This window comes from Petromyzon marinus, chromosome 51, assembly GCF_048934315.1.
Source record: "Petromyzon marinus isolate PM22_M1 ecotype Great Lakes invasive population chromosome 51, UKy_Petmar_22M1.pri1.0, whole genome shotgun sequence".
Taxonomy (NCBI): Eukaryota; Metazoa; Chordata; class Hyperoartia; order Petromyzontiformes; family Petromyzontidae; genus Petromyzon; species Petromyzon marinus.
In genome coordinates, this window is record NC_133717.1 from 7,715,319 (window position 1) to 7,743,243 (window position 27,925).

Consider the following 27,925-nt stretch of genomic DNA (forward strand, 5'->3'; position numbering starts at 1 on the left):
GACAAACACAAGTGAAGTTAACGCTGTCCTCTGGACAGTCCGGTCCCTTCACCTGATGAAGGCCACTTGTGTTGTGGCCGAAACGTCGTGATTTTTGTTGTTTTATTTTTTACCTACGTGACTTTACCGAATAGAACCAAAGAGTATGGATCCTTGCAGTCACGAAAGCTTCAAATCTAGAAAAGTTAAATAAAACCGTTGAAAAAGAAGTACATAGCTCAGTGAGCCTTACATGGTAATATAACAATAGTTTATTTGCGTGCCAGATTTCCCGACTCTCTAACTGCCGAATTGCCTCATTGCCTGTCTGAACGTCTGACTCAATCAGAATGGGAATATTTATTAAGACTGCAGGACGAATCCGATTATGAACGTTACAACAACAACAAACAATACAAAAAGAAAATAGGAGTGCAAAGTATAGGAATGTTAAACAAATCACTTAAGTAAAACTAAACTTTTCATCTTAGCAGGTAAAGCCCACTGACCTGTTAACTTATTTTTCAGAAGCAACCTGGCCACAAATGATAGCTCAACGAAGTGGCTTATCACGTCGAAATTTTTAGCAGCAAAATAATATAATCTCGATGCTTGTTTCTAAATGTGTCGCGGGCTAACCGTTTTACGGATTATCTAACTTTCACACCGACTTATTACCTGACTCTCGCATCTCTCTGACGAGCCGGTGGCTTGTCTATCCGTCCATCTGCCTGACCGACTGATTTTCTGACTCTCCGAATGACTGACTGTTTCCCTCCAGAGAGATCGAGCGCTAACTTTCCCACGTTGCCCGACAAGCCGGAGGTGGTGGTGTTCGCGAGCTACAGGTGTCCAGCCAGCGCCAGCGAAAGTTTCTCTGTGCTGGGCAGGATGGTGAGTGTCAGTGTGCGTGTATGTGTGTATGTATGTATGTTGCGGGGGGGCGGTAGTGCAGCGGTTAGTGCAGCGGTTAGCGCGCTGCGCTACAAACCCGGCAACCCGAGTTCGATTCCGGCTCATGCCTAACACCAGTGAAGATCGGTCCTGGGGCTCCCCTAGGTCGACTCAGCGTCAAATAAGTACCTGGTGCGGTGTGTAAACATCACCACTAGGGATACAAATGCGGCCGTGTGTGATGTTTGCCACCCACCCCCTCGTGTGGCATACCACTCCCCCAACAATAACAACAACTGCCATTTGCCACAAAGTGGTGGTGACGTCACCACGGCGTTTGTATCAGGCTATGTGAACTTTTCGTGAAATGTCGAAGAATGCCCGCTGGAAGGTCACGGGACATACCGCTCCCCCCCCCACCCACACGCACAAAGACAAAGATCCCCGTACGGCCTTAACAGACTGTAGGAGCAAGTGCTGTTAGCGAGCACCTATGAAGGCCGGGACGGTACACGAAAGGGGTGGGTGGCCATCACCACGCCCGACCGCATTTGCCTCCCCGTTGGCGATGTTTACACACCGCGCCAGGTACTCATTTGAGGCTGAGGCGACCTAGGGGAGGCCCAGGACCAGTTAAGATAATCGTCACTCGTGTTGGCCGTGAGCGGGAATCGAACCCGGGTCGCCGGGTTCATAGCGCAGAGCTCTAACCGCTACACTACCGCTCTCCACACGCACACACACAAACACGAACGAGCAGGCGGACGCGGCCCAGAAGCTGCGGGAGGCCGGCCTCTCCCCCGTGTGCCCGCACCTCCTCCACGTGAGCCGCACTCGCAGCTCCCCGCTCGTGCCGCCCCCGCGTTCGCCACCCGTGCCGCCCTGGAAGCTCGTGCGGCCACGCAAGAGCAAGCCCCTGCCACGTGACGAGCCCGAAGGTTAGACGGCGGTGATGGTGGAGGTGGTGGTGGGTGGTGTGTTGGTGGAGGTGGGGTGCACAGGTGGTGCATCTGTCAGTCATTCGTTGGTCAACCTATAACACCTGGGTCTGTCCCGTGACATACCTCTGTGTTCTGGGTGAGTTACGGGACAGACTCATAACACTTCGTTCGGTCTCGAGGTGCACCTAGCCTGGCACACGCGCCATGATGATGTCACGGCGACTTAGTGGCGAACAGCGGTTGTTGGTGGCGGAGGTGGTGATAATGGCGGTAGTCGTGGTGGTGTTGGTGGTGGTGGCGGAGGTGGTGATGGTCGTGGTGGTCGTGGTGATGAGGGTGGAGGTGATGATGGTGATGGTCATGGTGGTGATGGGATTCTGCGTCTCTTCATCAAGTGCCTCAACTCCCTCCCTGTCCTGTTGAACCCTCCCCATTCTATGGCCTCCTGTTAAATATAAAAAGTATTTTCCAACTCTCTAGACAGCATGTTGGCACCTGTTTCTACATCGTCATAACATGATCACGGCCAACACCAATGATGATCGTTTTAGCCAGTCCTGGGTCTTCCCCTAAGTTGACTCAGCCTCAAATGAGTACCTGATACAATGTTTTAACATCGCCATTCAGGAGTAAAATGCGGCCAGGCGTGGTGCTGGCCACCCACGCCCTCGTGTGCTGTGCCAGCTTTCGTAGGTGCTCGCTAACAGCACTTGCCCCACGAGTCTGTGAAGGCGAGAAAGGAGATCTGTGGTGAGGTGGGTTTCACTCGACTAGCTTTTCGCCAGTCATCCCCCACTTCCTTTCCACCATCTTACGTGAGTGAGGCTTGGCTCCTGACGCGCTCAACGGATCTTTTTTCCAAAGCCCTCTTTGTCAGTGAAAACGTTCTGATCCTTGCGTCATAGCAGGGAACGTCATCACCATTGCAATCATCATCCATACCCATTTTAGCATTTTGGTGACCCAGTTTACTCTTGAAAATCAGACTCATCTGCTAGATTAAGGCTTGCGAACGGGCAGGTGATTGACCGGGCCTCTGAGGGTGCGAGTGAGATTGTGAACGGGTGTGTGGGTGTGCGAGTGGGTGAGCGAGCGAGCGAGTGCGGGTGTGAGCGAGCGGGCGAGCGAGCGAGTGAGCGAGCGAGTGTGCATACGAATGAGCCGGCGAGTGAACGATCGGGTGAGCGAGCGAAGCGGGCGGGATGCCTGCAGCGAGACGGGCCCTGACGAATCGCTGAACGGTCCCCAATTGTCACTGCCTCCGCTGCCTGCGACGTAGCAGCAGCAGCAGCAGCTGACGTGTCGTCGCTCGGCCGTGCGCCAGCCGTCCGTCACCGGCGGGCGCACGGCTCTCACCGCGTAACCAATCGGTGCAATTTCAACCCCCGCTGGCACTCATTTACGCGTTAAATTGCCCGGCAGGTGAGCTCCGGGGGGATTTGGACACCGGGGCCGAATCACCGATGCGCATGAGATAGACGCGGCTGCCCCGGAGATCGTCGCTCCCTCCACGTGATATTTGGGAGAGGGGAGGGGCGGCGGTGGCGGTGGCTTCCTCGTGCTAACCACGACGATGTCTTACTCTCGCCCTCTCGCCCTCTCGCCCTCTCGCCCTCTCAGCCTCTCAGCCTCTTGCCCTCTCGCCCTCTAACCCTCTTACCCTCTCACCCTCTCGCCCTCTCGCCCTCTCAGCCTCTCAGCCTCTCGCCCTCTCAGCCTCTCACCCACTCAGCCTCTCGCCCACTCACCCTCTCGCCCTCTCACCCTCTCGCCCACTCAACCTCTCGCCCTCTCAGCCTCTCGCCCTCTCAGCCTCTCGCCCACTCAACCTCTAGCCCTCTCGCCCTCTAACCCTCTTACCCTCTCACCCTCTCGCCCTCTCGCCCTCTCAGCCTCTCGCCCTCTCAGCCTCTCGCCCTCTCGCCCTCTCAGCCTCTCGCCTTCTCAGCCTCTCGCCCTCTCAGCCTCTCACCCACTCAGCTTCTCGCCCTCTCAGCCTCTCACCCTTTCAGCCTCTCGCCCTCTCGCCCTCTCAGCCTCTCGCCCTCTCGCCCACTCAGCCTCTCACCCACTCAGCCTCTCACCCACTCAGCCTCTCACCCTCTCGCCCTCTCAGCCTCTCACCCACTCAGCCTCTCACTCACTCAGCCTCTCACCCACTCAGCCTCTCGCCCTCTCAGCCTCTCGCCCTCTCAGCCTCTCGCCCTCTCGCCCCCTCGCCCTCGTGCTCCGCTGTACATTCGGTGCCGGTTGAGTGGCGGCTTGTTTTTTCCCGGCAAAACCCCGAGTTAGTGGCGGGGAATTGTGCTGCCCCCCTACTTGTCTCTTAGCAGAGGTCACTTGAAATGATCTTCAGAAGTATCAGAATCTGAATAATTACTTATGCAGGAGACAAATCCGATGAGTTTTAAAGCTCTTTTGAAGGCTCTATTTCACAGTCGTCCAGGAAGTAGTTCTGTGATATATGCTTCCACGGGCTGTTTTCCAACATGAGGGGGCGGTGGGGTAGGGGAGGGGGTAGGTAGTGCTGCTCTGCGAGATTCTTTGTCTCGTGGAAATGAATACACAGGTAAGAATAATCATAATGCCTTGTATTTACCCAATAAAACTGAGTCTCGAGACGTGTTTTTTTGCGAGGGTCCTGCCACGCCGGGATGTTTGGCCAAATTCATTAGTGATGAGTGTTTGGCTTTGTGTGGGAGCAAACTGTAAAACCCGGAGAAAAGCCACTCTAGAGGAGCCTCAATCGTCAATCCGTTTGGATAATGAAGTGAATTCCACCTTCTCATATTTGTATTGTCACACAAAACATGAAAGTATATTTCACACATCCCATCAGCCGCACAGCCTCCTGGAAGTGCATCTTTTTAGCAGCATTGGCTAACCTTAGACCCCGGTTTCGACATTCAATGTCTCGTCAGCTTGCTTGAACCAGCGCTGGTGGACTGCCGGATGTTTTTAGTTAAGGACCTAAGACATGGGTCCTAGTACACAACACACAAACAAAAATCATCAAACGTCCTTGTGGAGAGTTAATAAGCAATCAAGGCTTGTCCAAACAGACACATATGGAGAGAGGACAGCGGCAGACGCAACAAACGAAGCGGAAAGAGAAAAATAATCTATTCTTGAATTTAACCGTGACCACCGACTAGGGACAATTCATTACATCATGATTGACGGGGTGGGGAGGCAGTGTGAGTAGAGGGTCGAGGACGTGACGGTGAATCCCCGACATGCCCGTTGCGTGCAAAGTCACCCGCCGGCAGCAAACGTAAATGAGTCAAGATTAAATGAGGCCACCCGTCTCCGGCTGGGCTCAGTGGCCTGCCACGCTCGCGAGCCATCGTCGCCGGCCGCCACGAGCCTTTGCCGGTGAGGAGAGGGGCTTCCCGCGGCTGTGGCCAGCGCCACCGCTCGATGACCTGGGGAGATGTGCGCGACTGTGCCGTCTCGAACCGTCGACCGGCATGTCCGCGTGCGGTTGGGGCGTTTGGAAGCGCGGGCAACTCCCGGCTCTTCCGTAGAAGCCCGGGCAACTCGGAGGAGTAGGCCCAAGATATCCTCTCGTGGGTTGGGGTTCTCTAGATTTCACTATAGTGGAGCTTGGCGTGGGCATTCAGTTGCGGGGTCTGCGCCTTTAGTTGCGACGCAATTTTGCCGTATGGCTTTCGTTCACGTGACGCGGTTGTTGTTGTTTTTTTTTGGTTGATGCAATCCGCAGGGGGGCCCACGGAACCTCCTCAAGTGCGCTACCGCTCGACCGTATCACCACCCCGCGGGAGGCGGGCAGGGAGGGTTGCGAAAACATTACGCGTGGAAATTCCACGGAGTCAATCGAAACTCACTTGGCCGAAATTAATTGCGCTTTTGGAGAAAATCTCACACGTCGCCTTGTTAGCGAAAATCCATAGCCAGCGGGCCATGCTCCGGCCTCGTGAGATTGCCTGCCCAGGAGTCATGGGGACGGTGGCACAGATGCATCTCACCGTGGAGACCTGATCACTTCGGTCATTAGCAGCGATCAGCCCCGACGATGCAATGGCAATTTGGATTTATACGCTGTCTTAAGTGCGGAGACCGCGGCTCAAGACATCATGCCGAAAAACTGGGAACGTTGGGGTGCCCTCTGTTGTGGTCACCTGTTCGTCGGCCCTTGCACTGCCCCTGCCATCTAAATGGCTCGATTTTGTGAGCGCTTTTTAAGCAATGTTCAGCGACTTGAGCGAAGGAGCTCTTTGAATATCAAACAAATAAATAAGATAACGGAGTTGCAGCCGGGCAATGGAACGCGTCCGAGATGACGTCCGCCTAGAGAGATGGAGCAATGAAATCAGTTGGTCTGCAGGTGCCGGGTGGGATCGTGAGGAGTGGCCTGGAGATGCCTTGATCCAGTAGCGGCTTAACCATGGCTGATGATGATTATTTGATCAAATAAATTGTCATTCACCCGTCGGTCAATCAGCGTGTCTACCGAGTGATTACAACCGCCCCCGTTGACTCTGTTAAACGTTTTTGTCTGCTCTCCAGATCAGGTTATGGCCTCTGTCAAAACAAACTTTGCATCCTGTAAAGGTGACTCCCTGTTGTTTTTCTTTCGCGGTGAATTGTTGATCCTTGTACTCCTCTGTAGATCTTCAGTTATAAGTGGCAGGACAAACGTCCTTCAATAAATCGATAGCGTTTTACCAGTCTCCGTAAAGGAGGACACAGCTGCCCCGATAATCCAATCCTTCCACTGGTTTCCAATCCACACGATCCAATACCAGATCGATATTCAACATCTTCCACACTGCCTACCTCTCACCCCACTTACTACCTCGCACCCCACTCACTACCTCACACCCCACTCACCCCTCTCACTACCACTCACTACCACTCACTACCACTCACTACCACTCACTCTAACTACCACTCACTACCACTCACTCTAACTAGCACTCACTGCCACTCACTACCTCTCACTACCACTCACTGCCACTCACTACCACTACCACTCACTACCACTCACTACCTCTCACCCCACTCACTACCACTCACTACCACTCATTACCTCTCACTACCACTCACTACCACTCACTACCTCTCACTACCACTACCACTCACTACCACTCACTACCTCTCACTACCACTCACTACCACTCACTACCTCGCACCCCACTCACCCCTCTCACTACCACTCACTACCACTCACTCTACTACCACTCACTCTCACTACCACTCACTACCACTCACTACCTCTCACTACTTCTCACTACCACTCACTACCACTCACTATCACTACCACTCACTACCACTACCACTTACTACCACTCACTACCTCTCACCCCACTCACTACCACTCATTACCACTCACTACCACTACCACTCACTACCACTCACTACCACGCACTACCACTCACTACCACTCACTACCACTACCACTCACTCTCACTACCACTCACTACCTCTCACTACCACTCACTACCACTCACTACCACTACCACTCACTTTCACTACCACTCACTACCACTCACTACCACTCACTACCACTCACTACCACTACCACTCACTACCACTCACTACCACTCACTACCACTACCACTCACTACCACTCACTACCATTCGCTCCACAAAGGTTTCTGTCAAAGCCCCATGTCAACCTTCGCTCAGTGGGAGGTTGCTCAACTCTCCTCTTCTGCCCCCAGCGTCTGGAACTCCCCCTCAGTCACCGATGGCTGCCTTCTCCCTGCTCCTGTTCTAGTCCAGGCTCAAGATCTTCCTCTTCTCCTCTATGACCGGCTGCCTTTCTCTACACCTGGTGAGTTCTTCACCTTGAGATGCCCTTTCTCAGCAGTGCGAGACATGGCCGGATTTCGATTTAAAGCTTTCGTGACTGCAGGGATTCATCTTCTTGGTTCTTTCGGTAAAGTCACGTAGAATGGAAACAAAATAATAAAAATAAAACATAAAAAAACAAAAGGGGAATTTTATTATTTATTTTATTGTGTTTTATTTTTATTATTTTATTTCCATTCTACGTGACTTTACTGACAGAATCAAGAAGATGGCCGGATTTATTTCGAAAGGAAAGTCCTAGAAAACACAAATTAATCACGGTCATGTAAGTACAACTACTTTGTTTCATCGAACCACTATGTATATATTAAAATCGTATTTTCTTTTTTTACGATTGTGAACCAAAGGGGTGCAAGGCCTCAGTAGAAATAAAGAATCACTGCTCTAGCTTATAACTATGCTCACTGTTTATGTGCAGCGTCTTCATATGCAGTTGCAATTAGACACCCACAATGCAGTGCGTTGGCTCACGCAGAGAACCGCAGGTTGACATAGAGTTCCACAGGCTCACACAGAGACCCATATACTCGCATAGAGACCCACAGACTCTCATAGAGACCTACGACTGACTGCCTTGTTCTCTATAACACAACTATGCCCACTGTCTGGATATGCGGTTGCACTCAGAAACTCCAGAAAACGAGCATCGGATCGTATTGCTGTTTGGGTGGATCCGCCTGTGCGATGGGTTTTTTCTGACGCCAGACTTTTTTCTTAAATATCCCCCCCCCCCCCAAGCCCAACCCCCCAGCAGCAAACCCTGGACCGGTTTCAACTTGGCGCGGGGTCACCGCGGCTTGACCTTGCGCAAGACTCGGCGAGTCGAGAGCGAGGTTTTCGTCTCAGCTCTGACCGGAAGTCATTAAGCGACATTAGAGCTCCGAGCCATGGGGGAGCAGGGTTTTTGGCGGGGGGGGCAGGCAGGCGGGCTGTGAAGGGGTGGTGGGAGTCGTCTCTGTATCCACTCGCCATTCAAAGTGTCCCGACTCTTCTCTCCGCTAATCTCTTATCTGCGGCGTTCCAGCTCCTCCGAAATAATTGGAACATTGGCCACGGTTTTGGAATCCCACCGCTGAGCTGAGCGGCGGCGGTGGTGCAACACCGCGGGCGTGTGCGTGCGTGTGTGTGCCAGTGTGTCGGTGACGCAGCGGTTCGCGCGCTGTGCTACGAGCTCGGCGGCCCGAGTTCGATTCCGGCGCCCCGGCCAACGCCGGTGATCCAGTCCTGGGCCTTCCCGCGGTCGATGTGCAAACATCACCACTGGGGGAGAAAAAGGCGGCCGGTGTGTGGGCGATAGCCACACCCCCACCGCCTTGTGCGCCGCGTTGGCCTTCATATTTGCTCGCTCACGGCACTTGCCCCAATCGTCTGTTAAAGGCTATACGTGGTGGGGGGGAGGGGGGGGGTGAGTTGTGGGGGGTGATCTTTGCGGTGAGTGGGAGGGCTGGGAGAAGGACGAGTGAGCAGAGGGGTTGGGGATGTCATGCGATGGAGGAGGCACGGGCGTAGGGTGGTCGAGGGATTTTAGAAACTCGCACCTCTGTCACGACTGCCGTGCCGCGAGATACAACTGCGCTGGCCAACCTCTGGATTGCGCAAGCCCAGCGTCGTCTCGTTGTCTTCGCCGACAAGACCGGCGTGTCAGATTTTATGGAAGAGCGCAGTTCATGTTGGCAAAGTGAGTTTCGATGTGGAATTTCCATCGCATGATGTTTTCGCCAGCCTCCCTCCCTCTCACGCGGGTGGTGACACGGCCGAGCGGTAGCACATTTGCGGAGGTTCGTGGTGCGGTTCCGTGGGCCGCCCTGGTTAATGCTACGGGTTGCGTCAACCCAAGGCAACGTCACGTGAACGCAAGCCGCGAGGCAAAATTGTATCGTGTAGCATCCCACATTAAATGTGAATGCCGCAGGTAAAGGTGCAGCCTTGCAATTGCACGCACACTGCACTGCAGATATGCGCAAATGTACGTACATACGTACGTTGAACTTCTTTCGCACCGTACGTAGCTCATCGGAGGTGCGGCAATCATACATTGCAGTTATAAATCACTGGAGCAATGGAATGTAGATACTGATGACCAATTAGCCTAGTCTCGCGTAATGCAGATACACATTACCAATTGCTTTGAGGTGTGTAATTTAGATATCAATTACGCATTACACATGTAATGAAATTACATATCTAAATTACCGTACATGTCATTTGTATATTGCCCGCCAATGCTTATGGGCATGTGGTGGCGTAGCGTTGGTTGGCATTGTTTCCGGTGTAATGAGTCGAATGTGAGTGTTGGCCACGCTCACTCAAGCCTTGCACTCCTTTCTTCTATCTCCCACTCACTCAGCACTCAATCATCTCGGCGCTTGCTCACTCCTCACTGCTACATCCGATCGACCTGCCCCGCCAGTCTCTCCACCCACCCGTCACAGTCTCGCCCAGTGTGCTCTCGTTGCCGAGTTCCATGTGTGCGTACGTGCGTACGTGCGTACGTGCGTGTGTCCTGTTTTTAAAAAAAAAAATCTCTTGAGAGTCGTCCGTGTGTATGTGTTTGTGCGGAGAGGTAGCGCTGCAGTTAGCACGCTGCGCTACGAACCCGGTGACCCGAGTTCAATTCCTGCTCACGACCAACACCAGTGACGATCATCTGAACCGGTCATGCGTCTCCCCTAGGTCGGCTTAAACGGGTATCTGGTGCGGCGTGCAAACATCGTCACTCGGGAGACAAAGGTGGCCGGGCATGGTGCCGGCCACCCACCCCCTCATGTGTCGTGCCGGCCTTCATAGGTGCTACTCACTAACAGCACTTGCCTCCAAACTTGATTCAGGCTATACAGGGGACCTTGGTCTTTGTCTTTCTCTCTGCTTGTGCTGTCCGCCCTGCAGAGCCGGAGGTGAAGAGAGCCGAGCAGTTTGTGGAGATCTCCTCGCCCTTCCTGGACCAGCGGCTGAGTTGCATCCCCTCCGCTCCAGGCTTGTAAGTCTGTGTGTACACACACGCACAAGTGTATGCATGTGTACGCGTCTGAGTACCTGGCGTCGTGTGTAAAAATCAGGACTGGGGAGACAAAGGCGGCCGGGCATGGTGCAACTGGCCACCCACCCCCGCGCGTGCCGTGCCGGTCTTCACAGGTGCTCGCTAACAGCACTTGTCCCATCAGCCTGTTAAGGCTATAAAGGGATCTTTGTCTTTGTGTGCGTGTGTGTGCGATGTCTCGGGTGCGCATTGTAATGTTATTGTGCGAGAGGACATATGTGTGTATGTGTGGAATGCGTTTATATACTAGGATTTTACCCTCTCCATAGCTTCACGTTTAAAATTCTACTTTAATTATGCATATTTACAATCGTTACAACGATTACATTTAGCGCGCAAGCAATGGAAGTCATTCCCTTTTCACAGATGTAAATCGTAAAAATGCATATACGCGAAATCAAATACGAAAGTGACCTGAAAATCCCAAGCAACTGAAGAAATTTAATCTAAAACGCATTTTTAGCTTTACTGTGCCATGGTGTATCAAGGCATCTTATACACACGGTGCAGAGGAGGAGTTTTGACTGTAGAATATTAGTATTCACAGCGGCACGCTAGCTGAAATATTTATACGTATCGTCACACCTAGTGCATAGTAGGGTCTGACGCCGTGTCCCCATGACCACTGGAAAGCATGCTGAGGCGGTTTTACGATTGGGTCGCCTGGTCCCAGATTCCCAGGGTTAGTCTTACTCGGCGCCGGGGTCTGTGTCAGGTAAATTACTTTTCACCCGAATATTCGTTCGGTCTGAGAAAGCCGATGTTTGGGGACATTGCGTCAAACCAGGACTAACCAGAGGGCGGTTCGTGGGAGGGTCCTTGCCGATGAACCCGTGGCAGTTCACCAGCATTGGTTCAGACGAGCGTGACTCTGCTGCTGATGAGACACTTTAATGTCAAAACCGGCCCAGAGTTTTGCCTGTGTTGAGCTAATGCTGTTGAAACTTATGCAGTACCACAAGTTTCGATTTAAAGCTTTCGTGACTGCAAGGATTAATCTTCTTTGGTTCTTTCGGTAAAGTCACGTAGAATGAGAATAAAATAATAAATTGATAAAATAAAATAACACAATTAATTGTATTTTACGATGACCTTCAGACTGCAGCTCTTTCGCTGGCATTGACTCTTAATACCTCTCACACCACGGTTAATGGTATGGTTTACAACATGGAGTATAACAGCGCCTCGCAGCTGTCTCTCTCCCCCTCCTCTGTTCCGAGTTATTTCAATGCTAAATTCTCCTAGCTATTTCAATGCTAAATTCTCCTGTTTGATTTGTACTAGGTGCCTCTGTGAATGTGTATGCTCTGACTTTAACATAGCTATTTCTGTGACCAGTCACAAGCTAATCACTCAGCTATTTCAATGCTAAATTCTATGCTAATTCCTTTGTCAAGGGGTGCCTCTGTGGATGTGTATGCTTTAACTTTAACATAGCCATTTCTGTGACCAGTCACAAGCTAATCACTCAGCTATTTCAATGCTAAATTCTATGCTAATTCCTTTGTCAAGGCACTTTGTTTCTTCTCACACAGCTTAAAGGTCGCGATCTGAGCGTGGCTTTTTCGCGCCAGCGCTGTCCTACCAGACAGTCTCGCCCCTTCACCTGATGAAGGCCGCTTGTGTTGTGGCTGAAACGTCGTGAGAATTTTATTGTGTTATTTTATTCTCATTATACGTGACTTTACCGAAAGAACCAAAGAAGACAGTACCACAAGGTCGAGTAGATGATGGCATGTAAAAAAGAAAAAAAACATTTTAACTTAAATTTGCAAACATTTTTTATGTGGGGTAATAGATGTGGGAAGGGGACATTTTGTGTGGCTAGTTATTTGGTGTCTGGTATATGGCTTCCCCTTCTGAATATTCATTGCCACTTATTTCTTTTTTTCGGGAACAAAGTCATCTTTCTTTCCACACAGACCAGCGAACGACGCGACACTGCGTCGGCAGTTGTGCTCTGAGCTCAAAGCAAGACAAGCTCAAATGCAATCTTCAATAGCTCTAAAAAGGGAAATATATATGTGATTGGTGACATTCAGGGCAATGACAAGCGTGGAGAAGTATCCGTAACAAAGGTGTTTTGAGGTAAGATCGTGTAAATATAAATACGTCGTTAAACCCGCCACCAACCGACACAGCCAATTGGTAAGGTTTGTCACGTGAACAAAATGTGCCAATTAGTTACTACTCCAACACACTGTGGTTGTGTGTTGGAGAGTAAACCCACGGCGTTTACAATTCGAGTACGACGTTTCGCTGGTGATTACATCCAGCCTCATCAGGCAATTAGCCCGAATTGGATGAACAATTAGCCCGAATTGGACGAGCAATTTTGTTTACATGACAAAGCTGAACCCTTTGGGTGTGTTGGGTGGTTGCGGTTTTAACGACACATTTATATTAATGTGACCTAACCCAAACAACAAACTTTATCACGGATATTGGTCGCGAAAGCCCTACTACGTGTGGAGTGTGGTCAAGCAACACCCATGACCAGGAGCCGGATCTAACCGGCTCGGCATCCCAGAAGATATTTCCGCACCCGGCACACCACATCCATCATTTTCCTCGGTTTGGCTGCGTGGCTCCTACTCATCACGTGCCAAAATCTACTTCAGTCTGGCGAGCGACCTGGACATTTTTTTCGTCAGCGGGAAATTAAGCCGCGCGCTTAATGTAACGTCGCGTGATATATTGTCCAATTTTGTTGGCAATCTGCTACGGGGGAGGTAGGCAGCCGGCTGCGGCCTATCGGGGAGACCACGCAGCCCAGCTCTCACCTTCGCTGAGCTGCACAGCGACCACGGAAGGTCACATTTACAACCATTTCATCTGCTCGCTCACTCTTCCTCGCTCCCGCTCTCTCTCTCTCTGTGTCTCTCTGTGTCTCTCTCTCGCGCTCTCCCGCTCTCTCTCTGTGTCTCTCTCTCTCGCTCTCTTCCGCTCTCCACTCAGTCCATCACTCGCTCGCCGGCCACATTAAACGCCACGTGGCTAATGTGCGGCAGAGCCCCCGAGCTCTCCCGGGAAATGGGGGCCTGATTTATTTAGCTTTGCCGTTTGTTGTTATTTAGCCTCTTTTGACAACACAATCACCCAGCCCCGCTCCTCAAAGCCGCGTAAATCACTGCTGCCTTTCCAGCGCGGTCTTTTCCTCACTTGGCCGCGTGCGTGTGTGCGTGGACGTGCCTGCGTAACCGGGAGCGGTAGCATAGGGTTTAGCGCGCTGCGCTACGAACCTGGCGACCCGGGTTAGATTCCCGCTCACGGCCAATACCAGTGACGATTATCTGAACCGGTTCTGGGCCTCCTCTAGGTCGACTCGGCCTCAAATGAGTACCAGGTGTGATGTGTAAACATCGCCACGGGGGAGACAAAGGCGACCGGGCGTGATGTTGGCCACCCACCCCCTCGTGTGCTCTGCCAGCCATCATAGGTGCTCACTAAGAGCACTTGCCCTTACAGTCTATTAAGGCTACACGGGGGATCTTTGTCTTTGTGTGTGGACTTGTGCGTGTGTGGACGTGTGTGTGTGTAATGGGGTGGGGGGGGTGCCACGATTACTGTGGAAGAGATGATCCAGTAGGAACGAAACTTTGGTACAAAGTTGCATTGCTCTCAGGGACATACCCTCGAGAAAATCGAACAAGTTGATTCCAGACAAAAAACTACTTGGGAGATGCACAGCAGAGAAAAACATAATAATACTATTTTCAAATATGCAAATGAAAATTGAGCTGACAAGCTACCCGTCGGCTTTCGCACTGTTAATTAAATACGTCCGAGAAACCATCTCATGTTGGAAAGCGTTACGTAATCCAATTGCATGCATGCTATTTGGAATGGGTTTATATATATTTTAACGAAATGCCACATGATTGCGCTATGAGCGTTGCGTCACCAGACGAACAATCCGTTCAGATCGCTCGCGGAGCAGCACGACCCTTCGTGTTAGAGAACGGCCCACAGAAGTGGATATCACAGACCTACCTCTGAAGATCCCTTCGAGTGACATCTGGTCCACGCGCAGTAGAGGGCAGGACCTTCCCACCCACTCACTTAATAATTCTCAGAGCTGGAACTCGGCCGAATTAAGTGCAGAACCAGATTTGATTTGGTCGTCGTTGACCGAACTTAGACCATCAACTCACTCCACTCAAGAAAGCCGCTTCAATCACAGATATCTTCCAGGATTCGAACCCAGGGCCTCAGACATGATACCAACAGCACGATCACAATACAATTGGATGAAAAAAATGCAATTTAAAAGGAAACCAAAATATATATATATCTGACGGGTGTGTTGTACCGCCAGCAATCACGATGTTCCGAACATTATCTTCGAGTTGGTGGGCGAAAGTCACTGAGCTGCAAGGCGAGGGGTTCCGTGGAGATCCGATGACACCTCCTGAAAGTCCCCGCGCCACCTCAGACCGCCTATACACGTCGCCCTGCTGTGGTCTTAATCAACATCCAGGAGACACTGGGATCACAGCCACGACCGTTCATCACAGCCCGGGGGCTGTCACACCGAGCCAGTTTTCAATCGCAGTTGTGCAGCTTGAGAACCCGGATTGAAAACCAGGATGTTAGCGGTGCCAGCTCAGCTCTCTGACCTCTGAGCCACCCGGCCTCCTCCCCACGCCAAGGCTCTTAACGTACGTTTATAAGACGATTTATGATTTCCTTTGCGCGTGTCGGCTGTGTGGTCGATTGCTCGCCCGTACCCCGTGCGTGCGTGCGCGTGTGGCTGCACGCCTGGCTTTGCTCGAGGATGTATCACCTCTCCAACTCAATCCTTTCAAATCCCTCGCGACTCGTTTCCATGAATACTGGGAAGCGGACTCCGCTGGCCACGGGATGGCCCAGTTCTGGCCCAGTTCTGGCCCAGTTCTGGCCCAGTTCTGGCCCAGTTCTGGCCCAGTTCCCTCTCCCTCTAAGTCTATCCTGACCCCCCCTCTCCTCTTCCTCCTTGGTGGCTGGGTGGCACGCTGGTGACACTCATGCCGCACACCAAGGAGGGCCTGGGTTCGATTCCCAACTCGGGCACTGTGTGGAGATTTATGTTCTCCACCTGTTATGCATGGGGTTCCCTACAGGTTCTCCGATTTTTCTCCCTTAGTAATAATACTAGTGATGATGGTGATGATAAAACCCATACAAAATGTAATTGATATTGGCCGAACATCGCAATGCAGCAAAACTACCCCGCCCCCCCCCTCTTAGTGTGAAAACTTGGCAGGATCCTCGTGAGGCTTCCTGGGTAAATAATAATTCAAATTTATAAAGCGCCCATAAACAGTCATTCTCAGAGAGCTGTGCGTGAAAAGGCGGAATAGTTTAACATTTAACCAAGGAAAGAAGAAGTGAGTTAGACGTTTTAAAATAACTAAAGAGAGGGAAAGCTATTTTAAACAGATATTTTTTTAGTCGAGATTAAACAAGCAACTGCTCCCCCGTGGCCGAGGAGGTGTGTGGTCAAAGGCTCGATCATCACTCGTCAGCAAAGTTTAATGTCACGAGCAAAAGGCTCGTGACCAAATCACCCGCATGGTCCCCATTGTTGTCAGATCTGGGATCTAAACATTTATATATTCACACCATCAGAGGGCAACAAAACCCATAACGGCTTTCCGCATCTTCTACTTTGCAGTTGTGTAAGGGCACAGTAAACTCTTATCACGTGATATGTGATAATAAAAAAAAATGTGGACTAAATGCGCGCACTTCGAGTAGCAGGGCCCGGGTGGAGTGGTGGTGGAGTGGTTAGCGCACCGCATTACGAACGCGTTGTGACCCGAGTTCGATTCCCGGCCACGGCTAACGTCGGTGGCGAGCGATATCTGAGTCGGCCGTGGGTCCCCACCACCCCCACCACCGTCACCACCGTCACCATATCATGTCCGCTGAAAAAGCACAGTGAAGTATGGTTTAACAAGCCACAGCACTGAAACAGTGTGGGGAGGCGTTCAGCTCGCAGTGGATTGATAAAGAGCTGTAATTACAATTAATTTGTATATATATATCAGGTTCGTGCCCCATTTACTTCACAACATTTTAGCGAAATGGCCTGGATCACTGCAGGACAGAATTACTGAAAGGCTCTTAACTGATCCGAGCACACTCGTCATATTGTAATTGTCTCCCACGGAGGTGAGATATAGAGCGGTTTTCAACAGTACGTATGTGTGTGTGTGTGTTGAACTTCTTTCGCAATCGTACGTAGCATCATACCGCGCTGATCGGAGTGCGGAAATGTGCAAAGCTTGAACCGCGACACCCGGCACACGATGGCCCCACTCACTTCGAATGACGTCGCGGGATATTTATCGTGTACTCCGAAGCAGGCGCGTATTACTATAACGGTTAATATAACCCGCAGTATTACCCAGGGCAGCCCTGCCGGATTTGAACCGTCAATCTCTTGCAGCAAGCGAACATATCACTGCAACGCCCCCCAACCCCCCCCCCCACCCCCCTTTGACTTTTGACATCACGACTGGGTCAGTCCCACGGTCGTGTTGGTTCTCATGCCTGTGGCTCAAATTGAGACATATCTAGAACTCCGCGGACAATGCAATGCTACGTGAGTTCACACCGCAGCATCTAAATCAATTCTCATCTCAAGACCCTGAGCAGCAACATGTTTATTTTATATCAGAATCTTTATTTAGACCGGAGGAGAAGGAGGAGGAATGTGATGAATCTACGCAGTTTTTTTCTCATATGTCCAGTCGGGGGTCGGGGTCAGCAAGTTACACCCACTGGACATCTGTGAAAACTACTGGACGTCTGTGAAAACCACTGGACGTGTGTGACAATTACTGGACGTCTGTGAAAAGAGCTCCATAGCTCATCGGATTCCTCCAGTATAAATAAATCTTCTCATTCTGATTCTGACATCAACAAACGATGCGATAAAGGATACTAGAGCAAGAGAGAGAAGGATGAAGAAAGCCACTTATAAGAAAACAAATCGCACCTTGACATTGAACGATCGATACACGGGTGGGGTTCATCGTTTTAAATCACAGCTGCGAAAGTGGCTGCGTCCGGCAATAATCCATGTTATGGATGAACAGGGCCCAATGTAGATTTCCAGTTGAATCAAGTAAAATAAGATTGGAATTTATGTAGAGGTCACAATGATGGGTCCTGTATAGTACACCCAGTGCAAATCGAAGAGTAGAATGATGAAGCGGGTTAAGTCTGTTTGGTGTAAATTTTGATTTAAAGCTTTCGTGACTGCAGTAATTCATATTCTTAGTTTTTTCGGTAAAGTCACGTTGAAGAGAAACAACAAAATAACAAAATATATATAAAACAATAAAAATTCTCACGACGTTTCGACCATAACTCAAACGGTCATCATCAGGTGTGTCGGTTTGCATAAATTTATTTTGAAAACGGCATATTTATTTTTTTATATAAAATAACGTTTGCGTCACGCGCAACGATTGGCTGTTTGCCAGGACTAGTCCATCTATTTTTTGAAAAGAGGAGGGGGGAGACGAAATTTGTTTTTATGTATGCTGTCTGAAAGCCACTGTAAGCGTGAACAATCAATCAAGAACTGAAATGATTTATCAAATCTTTCCAATGATTGCTAAGATAGAATCCATCTTCTCGGTTGAAATTGTCTCTGTGTTTGTATATGTGGATAGCCTCATGAACGAATCTCTCATGGAAGCCAGATGGCTTACAAAGAACCTCCGTCTTGGAAAAGTCAATGGCATGTGAGCCTACTGAATTAGAACAATGATCTGCTACGGCCGAGGTGTTGGTCCTACCGTGTTTAAGGTCTGCTTTATGTTCACGAATGCGGTCCGAGATATGGCGTTTGGTTTCTCCAATGTAACTACTACCACAGAGGCAACTTAGTTTGTAGACACCAGGGTATTGTATGTCCGGAATCACATCTTTTACAGACGGAACCAGATCACGGATTTTATGTAATGTGTTGAAACGGACCTGGATCTTGTGTTTATTCAAGATTTTGGAGATCTTTTTTGTGATCCCAGCAATGTAGGGTAAAGTGATGGTTTTGAAAGGCTCCTCAAGAGGGTTCTTCTTCATGGTTTGAGTGATAGCTTTGCGGATTGTATAGTCGGAGTAACCATTAGCCCTAAGAGCTTGGTGTACGTGCTTGAGTTCACTGCTTATGTGTTCCTGGTCGGATATGCATTGGGCTCTATGATACAGAGTCTTGATGAGAGAATTCTTCTGTGATGGATGGTGGTGGGAATCCGGTTTCAGATAAGCATCCGTATGGGTAGCTTTCCTGTAGACAGAGTGGCTCATTGAACCATCAGGTCTCTTTTTAATTAGGACATCCAAAAAAGGTATCTTGCCATCTATTTCGACTTCCATGGTAAATCTGATGGCTGGGTGTATGGAATTGATGTGGTCGAAGAATTGGTCTAGAGCAGGCCGGCCATGTGGCCAGATGACAAAAGTGTCATCCACGTACCTCTTCCATAAGGTTGGGCGCAGAGTGGCAGTCTGGATGGCGTCAGTCTCAAATTTCTCCATGAAAATGTTAGCTATAACTGGAGAAAGGGGGGAGCCCATTGGGGTGCCCTCAGTTTGTTTGTAGAAAGTTCCATTCCAAGTGAAGTATGTATTGGTTAAACAGTGTCTCACCAGGGGGGGTACCTCAGTGTTTAGTCCTTGATGAACCAAGTCTTCAATGATTGCAATGGTGTCAGGTACAGGAACCTTGGTGAATAAGGAAACTACATCAAAACTGACAAGCAGGTCGTCTGGGGACAGGGAAATACCCTTGATTGTTGATACCAGGTGAGTAGAATTTTGTACCGCAGAGGTGGTCTTTCCAGTGAAAGGACGCAGGATTTCAGACAAAAAACGAGCTAGTTTGTAGGTGGGGGAGCTGATAGTAGAGACTATGGGACGAAGAGGTGTATCAACTTTATGTATTTTTGGTAAGCCGTATAATCTTGGTGGCCTGGCAGCAGAAGGTTTCAATGAAAACTGTTTAGATTGATCAATTAATGCGGTTGAATCAGAAATTATTTTGTTGGTTTGTGTGACGAGGCTGTTGGTGGGATCTCTTTTTATTTTTGTATAACTACCATCGTCGAGTAATTCTTTAATTTTGTTGTTGTATTCTATTTTATCCATGATAACAGTAGCATTGCCTTTGTCAGCTGAGAGAACTACAATATCATTCCTCTTTTTTAATTTATATAATTCAAAACGCTCATTTTTGCTGAGGTTGCTAGCTGGCATCTTAGCGTTTTTGAGGGTTGCAGCGATTTCAGATCTTGCTACGTCTGCAGCGATGTGACCCAGGCCCCTGAGAGCAACGTCTACTTGGGCAATTATATCATTAACTGGTATGTGTTTAGGTGTGACTGCAAAGTTTAGACCTTTAGCTAAAACGGATTTCAGACCATCGGAAATAGAACTGTTACTGCGATTAATTACGACTTTATTAACGTCTAACTTTTTGGTGTGTGGGTCCGGTCTTTTGTTGAATAGGAGGTTAAATTTGGAAATCAGGTTTTCCTTACATTTGGTCGACATAGTAGCAGCTGAAGAGGCAGTCATATTGTCTACATGTTCCCAATCCGATGTGGACATTATTGCCGTCAATGATAAGTGTGATTTGTAGAGTGTCTTGTCTAACTGATCTAGTTCTGTGCGTATAAGTCTGATTTTTTCTGAGATAAGAGCTAAGCTAGTTTTGAAAAGAATTCGTTTCGCATTAGAAGAAGTTACAGTAGCAGAGGTGAGTGTAAATGCGATTGGTATTACCCCAGAGTCGCGGCATCTCTTCAGGAAGGTGAGAGACTCGATCAGCTGAGCTTTCTTATCCCGGAGTTTGTTGAAGGATCTTAAAGTTATGTGAAAACCCTCCCCGTAGAGGCGATTAAATTTTGATTTAAAGCTTTCGTGACTGCAGTAATTCATATTCTTAGTTTTTTCGGTAAAGTCACGTTGAAGAGAAACAACAAAATAACAAAATATATATAAAACAATAAAAATTCTCACGACGTTTCGACCATAACTCAAACGGTCATCATCAGGTGTGTCGGTTTGCATAAATTTATTTTGAAAACGGCATATTTATTTTTTTATATAAAATAACGTTTGCGTCACGCGCAACGATTGGCTGTTTGCCAGGACTAGTCCATCTATTTTTTGAAAAGAGGAGGGGGGAGACGAAATTTGTTTTTATGTATGCTGTCTGAAAGCCACTGTAAGCGTGAACAATCAATCAAGAACTGAAATGATTTATCAAATCTTTCCAATGATTGCTAAGATAGAATCCATCTTCTCGGTTGAAATTGTCTCTGTGTTTGTATATGTGGATAGCCTCATGAACGAATCTCTCATGGAAGCCAGATGGCTTACAAAGAACCTCCGTCTTGGAAAAGTCAATGGCATGTGAGCCTACTGAATTAGAACAATGATCTGCTACGGCCGAGGTGTTGGTCCTACCGTGTTTAAGGTCTGCTTTATGTTCACGAATGCGGTCCGAGATATGGCGTTTGGTTTCTCCAATGTAACTACTACCACAGAGGCAACTTAGTTTGTAGACACCAGGGTATTGTATGTCCGGAATCACATCTTTTACAGACGGAACCAGATCACGGATTTTATGTAATGTGTTGAAACGGACCTGGATCTTGTGTTTATTCAAGATTTTGGAGATCTTTTTTGTGATCCCAGCAATGTAGGGTAAAGTGATGGTTTTGAAAGGCTCCTCAAGAGGGTTCTTCTTCATGGTTTGAGTGATAGCTTTGCGGATTGTATAGTCGGAGTAACCATTAGCCCTAAGAGCTTGGTGTACGTGCTTGAGTTCACTGCTTATGTGTTCCTGGTCGGATATGCATTGGGCTCTATGATACAGAGTCTTGATGAGAGAATTCTTCTGTGATGGATGGTGGTGGGAATCCGGTTTCAGATAAGCATCCGTATGGGTAGCTTTCCTGTAGACAGAGTGGCTCATTGAACCATCAGGTCTCTTTTTAATTAGGACATCCAAAAAAGGTATCTTGCCATCTATTTCGACTTCCATGGTAAATCTGATGGCTGGGTGTATGGAATTGATGTGGTCGAAGAATTGGTCTAGAGCAGGCCGGCCATGTGGCCAGATGACAAAAGTGTCATCCACGTACCTCTTCCATAAGGTTGGGCGCAGAGTGGCAGTCTGGATGGCGTCAGTCTCAAATTTCTCCATGAAAATGTTAGCTATAACTGGAGAAAGGGGGGAGCCCATTGGGGTGCCCTCAGTTTGTTTGTAGAAAGTTCCATTCCAAGTGAAGTATGTATTGGTTAAACAGTGTCTCACCAGGGGGGGTACCTCAGTGTTTAGTCCTTGATGAACCAAGTCTTCAATGATTGCAATGGTGTCAGGTACAGGAACCTTGGTGAATAAGGAAACTACATCAAAACTGACAAGCAGGTCGTCTGGGGACAGGGAAATACCCTTGATTGTTGATACCAGGTGAGTAGAATTTTGTACCGCAGAGGTGGTCTTTCCAGTGAAAGGACGCAGGATTTCAGACAAAAAACGAGCTAGTTTGTAGGTGGGGGAGCTGATAGTAGAGACTATGGGACGAAGAGGTGTATCAACTTTATGTATTTTTGGTAAGCCGTATAATCTTGGTGGCCTGGCAGCAGAAGGTTTCAATGAAAACTGTTTAGATTGATCAATTAATGCGGTTGAATCAGAAATTATTTTGTTGGTTTGTGTGACGAGGCTGTTGGTGGGATCTCTTTTTATTTTTGTATAACTACCATCGTCGAGTAATTCTTTAATTTTGTTGTTGTATTCTATTTTATCCATGATAACAGTAGCATTGCCTTTGTCAGCTGAGAGAACTACAATATCATTCCTCTTTTTTAATTTATATAATTCAAAACGCTCATTTTTGCTGAGGTTGCTAGCTGGCATCTTAGCGTTTTTGAGGGTTGCAGCGATTTCAGATCTTGCTACGTCTGCAGCGATGTGACCCAGGCCCCTGAGAGCAACGTCTACTTGGGCAATTATATCATTAACTGGTATGTGTTTAGGTGTGACTGCAAAGTTTAGACCTTTAGCTAAAACGGATTTCAGACCATCGGAAATAGAACTGTTACTGCGATTAATTACGACTTTATTAACGTCTAACTTTTTGGTGTGTGGGTCCGGTCTTTTGTTGAATAGGAGGTTAAATTTGGAAATCAGGTTTTCCTTACATTTGGTCGACATAGTAGCAGCTGAAGAGGCAGTCATATTGTCTACATGTTCCCAATCCGATGTGGACATTATTGCCGTCAATGATAAGTGTGATTTGTAGAGTGTCTTGTCTAACTGATCTAGTTCTGTGCGTATAAGTCTGATTTTTTCTGAGATAAGAGCTAAGCTAGTTTTGAAAAGAATTCGTTTCGCATTAGAAGAAGTTACAGTAGCAGAGGTGAGTGTAAATGCGATTGGTATTACCCCAGAGTCGCGGCATCTCTTCAGGAAGGTGAGAGACTCGATCAGCTGAGCTTTCTTATCCCGGAGTTTGTTGAAGGATCTTAAAGTTATGTGAAAACCCTCCCCGTAGAGGCGATTAAATTTTGATTTAAAGCTTTCGTGACTGCAGTAATTCATATTCTTAGTTTTTTCGGTAAAGTCACGTTGAAGAGAAACAACAAAATAACAAAATATATATAAAACAATAAAAATTCTCACGACGTTTCGACCATAACTCAAACGGTCATCATCAGGTGTGTCGGTTTGCATAAATTTATTTTGAAAACGGCATATTTATTTTTTTATATAAAATAACGTTTGCGTCACGCGCAACGATTGGCTGTTTGCCAGGACTAGTCCATCTATTTTTTGAAAAGAGGAGGGGGGAGACGAAATTTGTTTTTATGTATGCTGTCTGAAAGCCACTGTAAGCGTGAACAATCAATCAAGAACTGAAATGATTTATCAAATCTTTCCAATGATTGCTAAGATAGAATCCATCTTCTCGGTTGAAATTGTCTCTGTGTTTGTATATGTGGATAGCCTCATGAACGAATCTCTCATGGAAGCCAGATGGCTTACAAAGAACCTCCGTCTTGGAAAAGTCAATGGCATGTGAGCCTACTGAATTAGAACAATGATCTGCTACGGCCGAGGTGTTGGTCCTACCGTGTTTAAGGTCTGCTTTATGTTCACGAATGCGGTCCGAGATATGGCGTTTGGTTTCTCCAATGTAACTACTACCACAGAGGCAACTTAGTTTGTAGACACCAGGGTATTGTATGTCCGGAATCACATCTTTTACAGACGGAACCAGATCACGGATTTTATGTAATGTGTTGAAACGGACCTGGATCTTGTGTTTATTCAAGATTTTGGAGATCTTTTTTGTGATCCCAGCAATGTAGGGTAAAGTGATGGTTTTGAAAGGCTCCTCAAGAGGGTTCTTCTTCATGGTTTGAGTGATAGCTTTGCGGATTGTATAGTCGGAGTAACCATTAGCCCTAAGAGCTTGGTGTACGTGCTTGAGTTCACTGCTTATGTGTTCCTGGTCGGATATGCATTGGGCTCTATGATACAGAGTCTTGATGAGAGAATTCTTCTGTGATGGATGGTGGTGGGAATCCGGTTTCAGATAAGCATCCGTATGGGTAGCTTTCCTGTAGACAGAGTGGCTCATTGAACCATCAGGTCTCTTTTTAATTAGGACATCCAAAAAAGGTATCTTGCCATCTATTTCGACTTCCATGGTAAATCTGATGGCTGGGTGTATGGAATTGATGTGGTCGAAGAATTGGTCTAGAGCAGGCCGGCCATGTGGCCAGATGACAAAAGTGTCATCCACGTACCTCTTCCATAAGGTTGGGCGCAGAGTGGCAGTCTGGATGGCGTCAGTCTCAAATTTCTCCATGAAAATGTTAGCTATAACTGGAGAAAGGGGGGAGCCCATTGGGGTGCCCTCAGTTTGTTTGTAGAAAGTTCCATTCCAAGTGAAGTATGTATTGGTTAAACAGTGTCTCACCAGGGGGGGTACCTCAGTGTTTAGTCCTTGATGAACCAAGTCTTCAATGATTGCAATGGTGTCAGGTACAGGAACCTTGGTGAATAAGGAAACTACATCAAAACTGACAAGCAGGTCGTCTGGGGACAGGGAAATACCCTTGATTGTTGATACCAGGTGAGTAGAATTTTGTACCGCAGAGGTGGTCTTTCCAGTGAAAGGACGCAGGATTTCAGACAAAAAACGAGCTAGTTTGTACTCAACCTTATGGAAGAGGTACGTGGATGACACTTTTGTCATCTGGCCACATGGCCGGCCTGCTCTAGACCAATTCTTCGACCACATCAATTCCATACACCCAGCCATCAGATTTACCATGGAAGTCGAAATAGATGGCAAGATACCTTTTTTGGATGTCCTAATTAAAAAGAGACCTGATGGTTCAATGAGCCACTCTGTCTACAGGAAAGCTACCCATACGGATGCTTATCTGAAACCGGATTCCCACCACCATCCATCACAGAAGAATTCTCTCATCAAGACTCTGTATCATAGAGCCCAATGCATATCCGACCAGGAACACATAAGCAGTGAACTCAAGCACGTACACCAAGCTCTTAGGGCTAATGGTTACTCCGACTATACAATCCGCAAAGCTATCACTCAAACCATGAAGAAGAACCCTCTTGAGGAGCCTTTCAAAACCATCACTTTACCCTACATTGCTGGGATCACAAAAAAGATCTCCAAAATCTTGAATAAACACAAGATCCAGGTCCGTTTCAACACATTACATAAAATCCGTGATCTGGTTCCGTCTGTAAAAGATGTGATTCCGGACATACAATACCCTGGTGTCTACAAACTAAGTTGCCTCTGTGGTAGTAGTTACATTGGAGAAACCAAACGCCATATCTCGGACCGCATTCGTGAACATAAAGCAGACCTTAAACACGGTAGGACCAACACCTCGGCCGTAGCAGATCATTGTTCTAATTCAGTAGGCTCACATGCCATTGACTTTTCCAAGACGGAGGTTCTTTGTAAGCCATCTGGCTTCCATGAGAGATTCGTTCATGAGGCTATCCACATATACAAACACAGAGACAATTTCAACCGAGAAGATGGATTCTATCTTAGCAATCATTGGAAAGATTTGATAAATCATTTCAGTTCTTGATTGATTGTTCACGCTTACAGTGGCTTTCAGACAGCATACATAAAAACAAATTTCGTCTCCCCCCTCCTCTTTTCAAAAAATAGATGGACTAGTCCTGGCAAACAGCCAATCGTTGCGCGTGACGCAAACGTTATTTTATATAAAAAAATAAATATGCCGTTTTCAAAATAAATTTATGCAAACCGACACACCTGATGATGACCGTTTGAGTTATGGTCGAAACGTCGTGAGAATTTTTATTGTTATATATATATTTTGTTATTTTGTTGTTTCTCTTCAACGTGACTTTACCGAAAAAACTAAGAATATGAATTACTGCAGTCACGAAAGCTTTAAATCAAAATTTAATCGCCTCTACGGGGAGGGTTTTCACATAACTTTAAGATCCTTCAACAAACTCCGGGATAAGAAAGCTCAGCTGATCGAGTCTCTCACCTTCCTGAAGAGATGCCGCGACTCTGGGGTAATACCAATCGCATTTACACTCACCTCTGCTACTGTAACTTCTTCTAATGCGAAACGAATTCTTTTCAAAACTAGCTTAGCTCTTATCTCAGAAAAAATCAGACTTATACGCACAGAACTAGATCAGTTAGACAAGACACTCTACAAATCACACTTATCATTGACGGCAATAATGTCCACATCGGATTGGGAACATGTAGACAATATGACTGCCTCTTCAGCTGCTACTATGTCGACCAAATGTAAGGAAAACCTGATTTCCAAATTTAACCTCCTATTCAACAAAAGACCGGACCCACACACCAAAAAGTTAGACGTTAATAAAGTCGTAATTAATCGCAGTAACAGTTCTATTTCCGATGGTCTGAAATCCGTTTTAGCTAAAGGTCTAAACTTTGCAGTCACACCTAAACACATACCAGTTAATGATATAATTGCCCAAGTAGACGTTGCTCTCAGGGGCCTGGGTCACATCGCTGCAGACGTAGCAAGATCTGAAATCGCTGCAACCCTCAAAAACGCTAAGATGCCAGCTAGCAACCTCAGCAAAAATGAGCGTTTTGAATTATATAAATTAAAAAAGAGGAATGATATTGTAGTTCTCTCAGCTGACAAAGGCAATGCTACTGTTATCATGGATAAAATAGAATACAACAACAAAATTAAAGAATTACTCGACGATGGTAGTTATACAAAAATAAAAAGAGATCCCACCAACAGCCTCGTCACACAAACCAACAAAATAATTTCTGATTCAACCGCATTAATTGATCAATCTAAACAGTTTTCATTGAAACCTTCTGCTGCCAGGCCACCAAGATTATACGGCTTACCAAAAATACATAAAGTTGATACACCTCTTCGTCCCATAGTCTCTACTATCAGCTCCCCCACCTACAAACTAGCTCGTTTTTTGTCTGAAATCCTGCGTCCTTTCACTGGAAAGACCACCTCTGCGGTACAAAATTCTACTCACCTGGTATCAACAATCAAGGGTATTTCCCTGTCCCCAGACGACCTGCTTGTCAGTTTTGATGTAGTTTCCTTATTCACCAAGGTTCCTGTACCTGACACCATTGCAATCATTGAAGACTTGGTTCATCAAGGACTAAACACTGAGGTACCCCCCCTGGTGAGACACTGTTTAACCAATACATACTTCACTTGGAATGGAACTTTCTACAAACAAACTGAGGGCACCCCAATGGGCTCCCCCCTTTCTCCAGTTATAGCTAACATTTTCATGGAGAAATTTGAGACTGACGCCATCCAGACTGCCACTCTGCGCCCAACCTTATGGAAGAGGTACGTGGATGACACTTTTGTCATCTGGCCACATGGCCGGCCTGCTCTAGACCAATTCTTCGACCACATCAATTCCATACACCCAGCCATCAGATTTACCATGGAAGTCGAAATAGATGGCAAGATACCTTTTTTGGATGTCCTAATTAAAAAGAGACCTGATGGTTCAATGAGCCACTCTGTCTACAGGAAAGCTACCCATACGGATGCTTATCTGAAACCGGATTCCCACCACCATCCATCACAGAAGAATTCTCTCATCAAGACTCTGTATCATAGAGCCCAATGCATATCCGACCAGGAACACATAAGC

At 47.6% G+C, this 27,925-nt stretch overlaps 1 protein-coding gene across 3 annotated transcripts in view; it reads left to right on the forward strand.

Annotated features, from left to right (window-relative positions):
- ADGB (androglobin) overlaps positions 1-27,925 on the forward strand; it is a 193,333-nt gene that overhangs the window by 65,953 nt on the left and 99,455 nt on the right. For all 3 annotated transcript variants that reach the window (XM_032973450.2, XM_076074936.1, XM_032973475.2), the window contains 3 exons: positions 761-873; positions 1,634-1,811; positions 10,539-10,629. In XM_032973450.2, the coding sequence (XP_032829341.2) occupies positions 761-873; positions 1,634-1,811; positions 10,539-10,629 (382 nt within the window). The remainder of the gene's footprint in view (positions 1-760; positions 874-1,633; positions 1,812-10,538; positions 10,630-27,925) is intronic.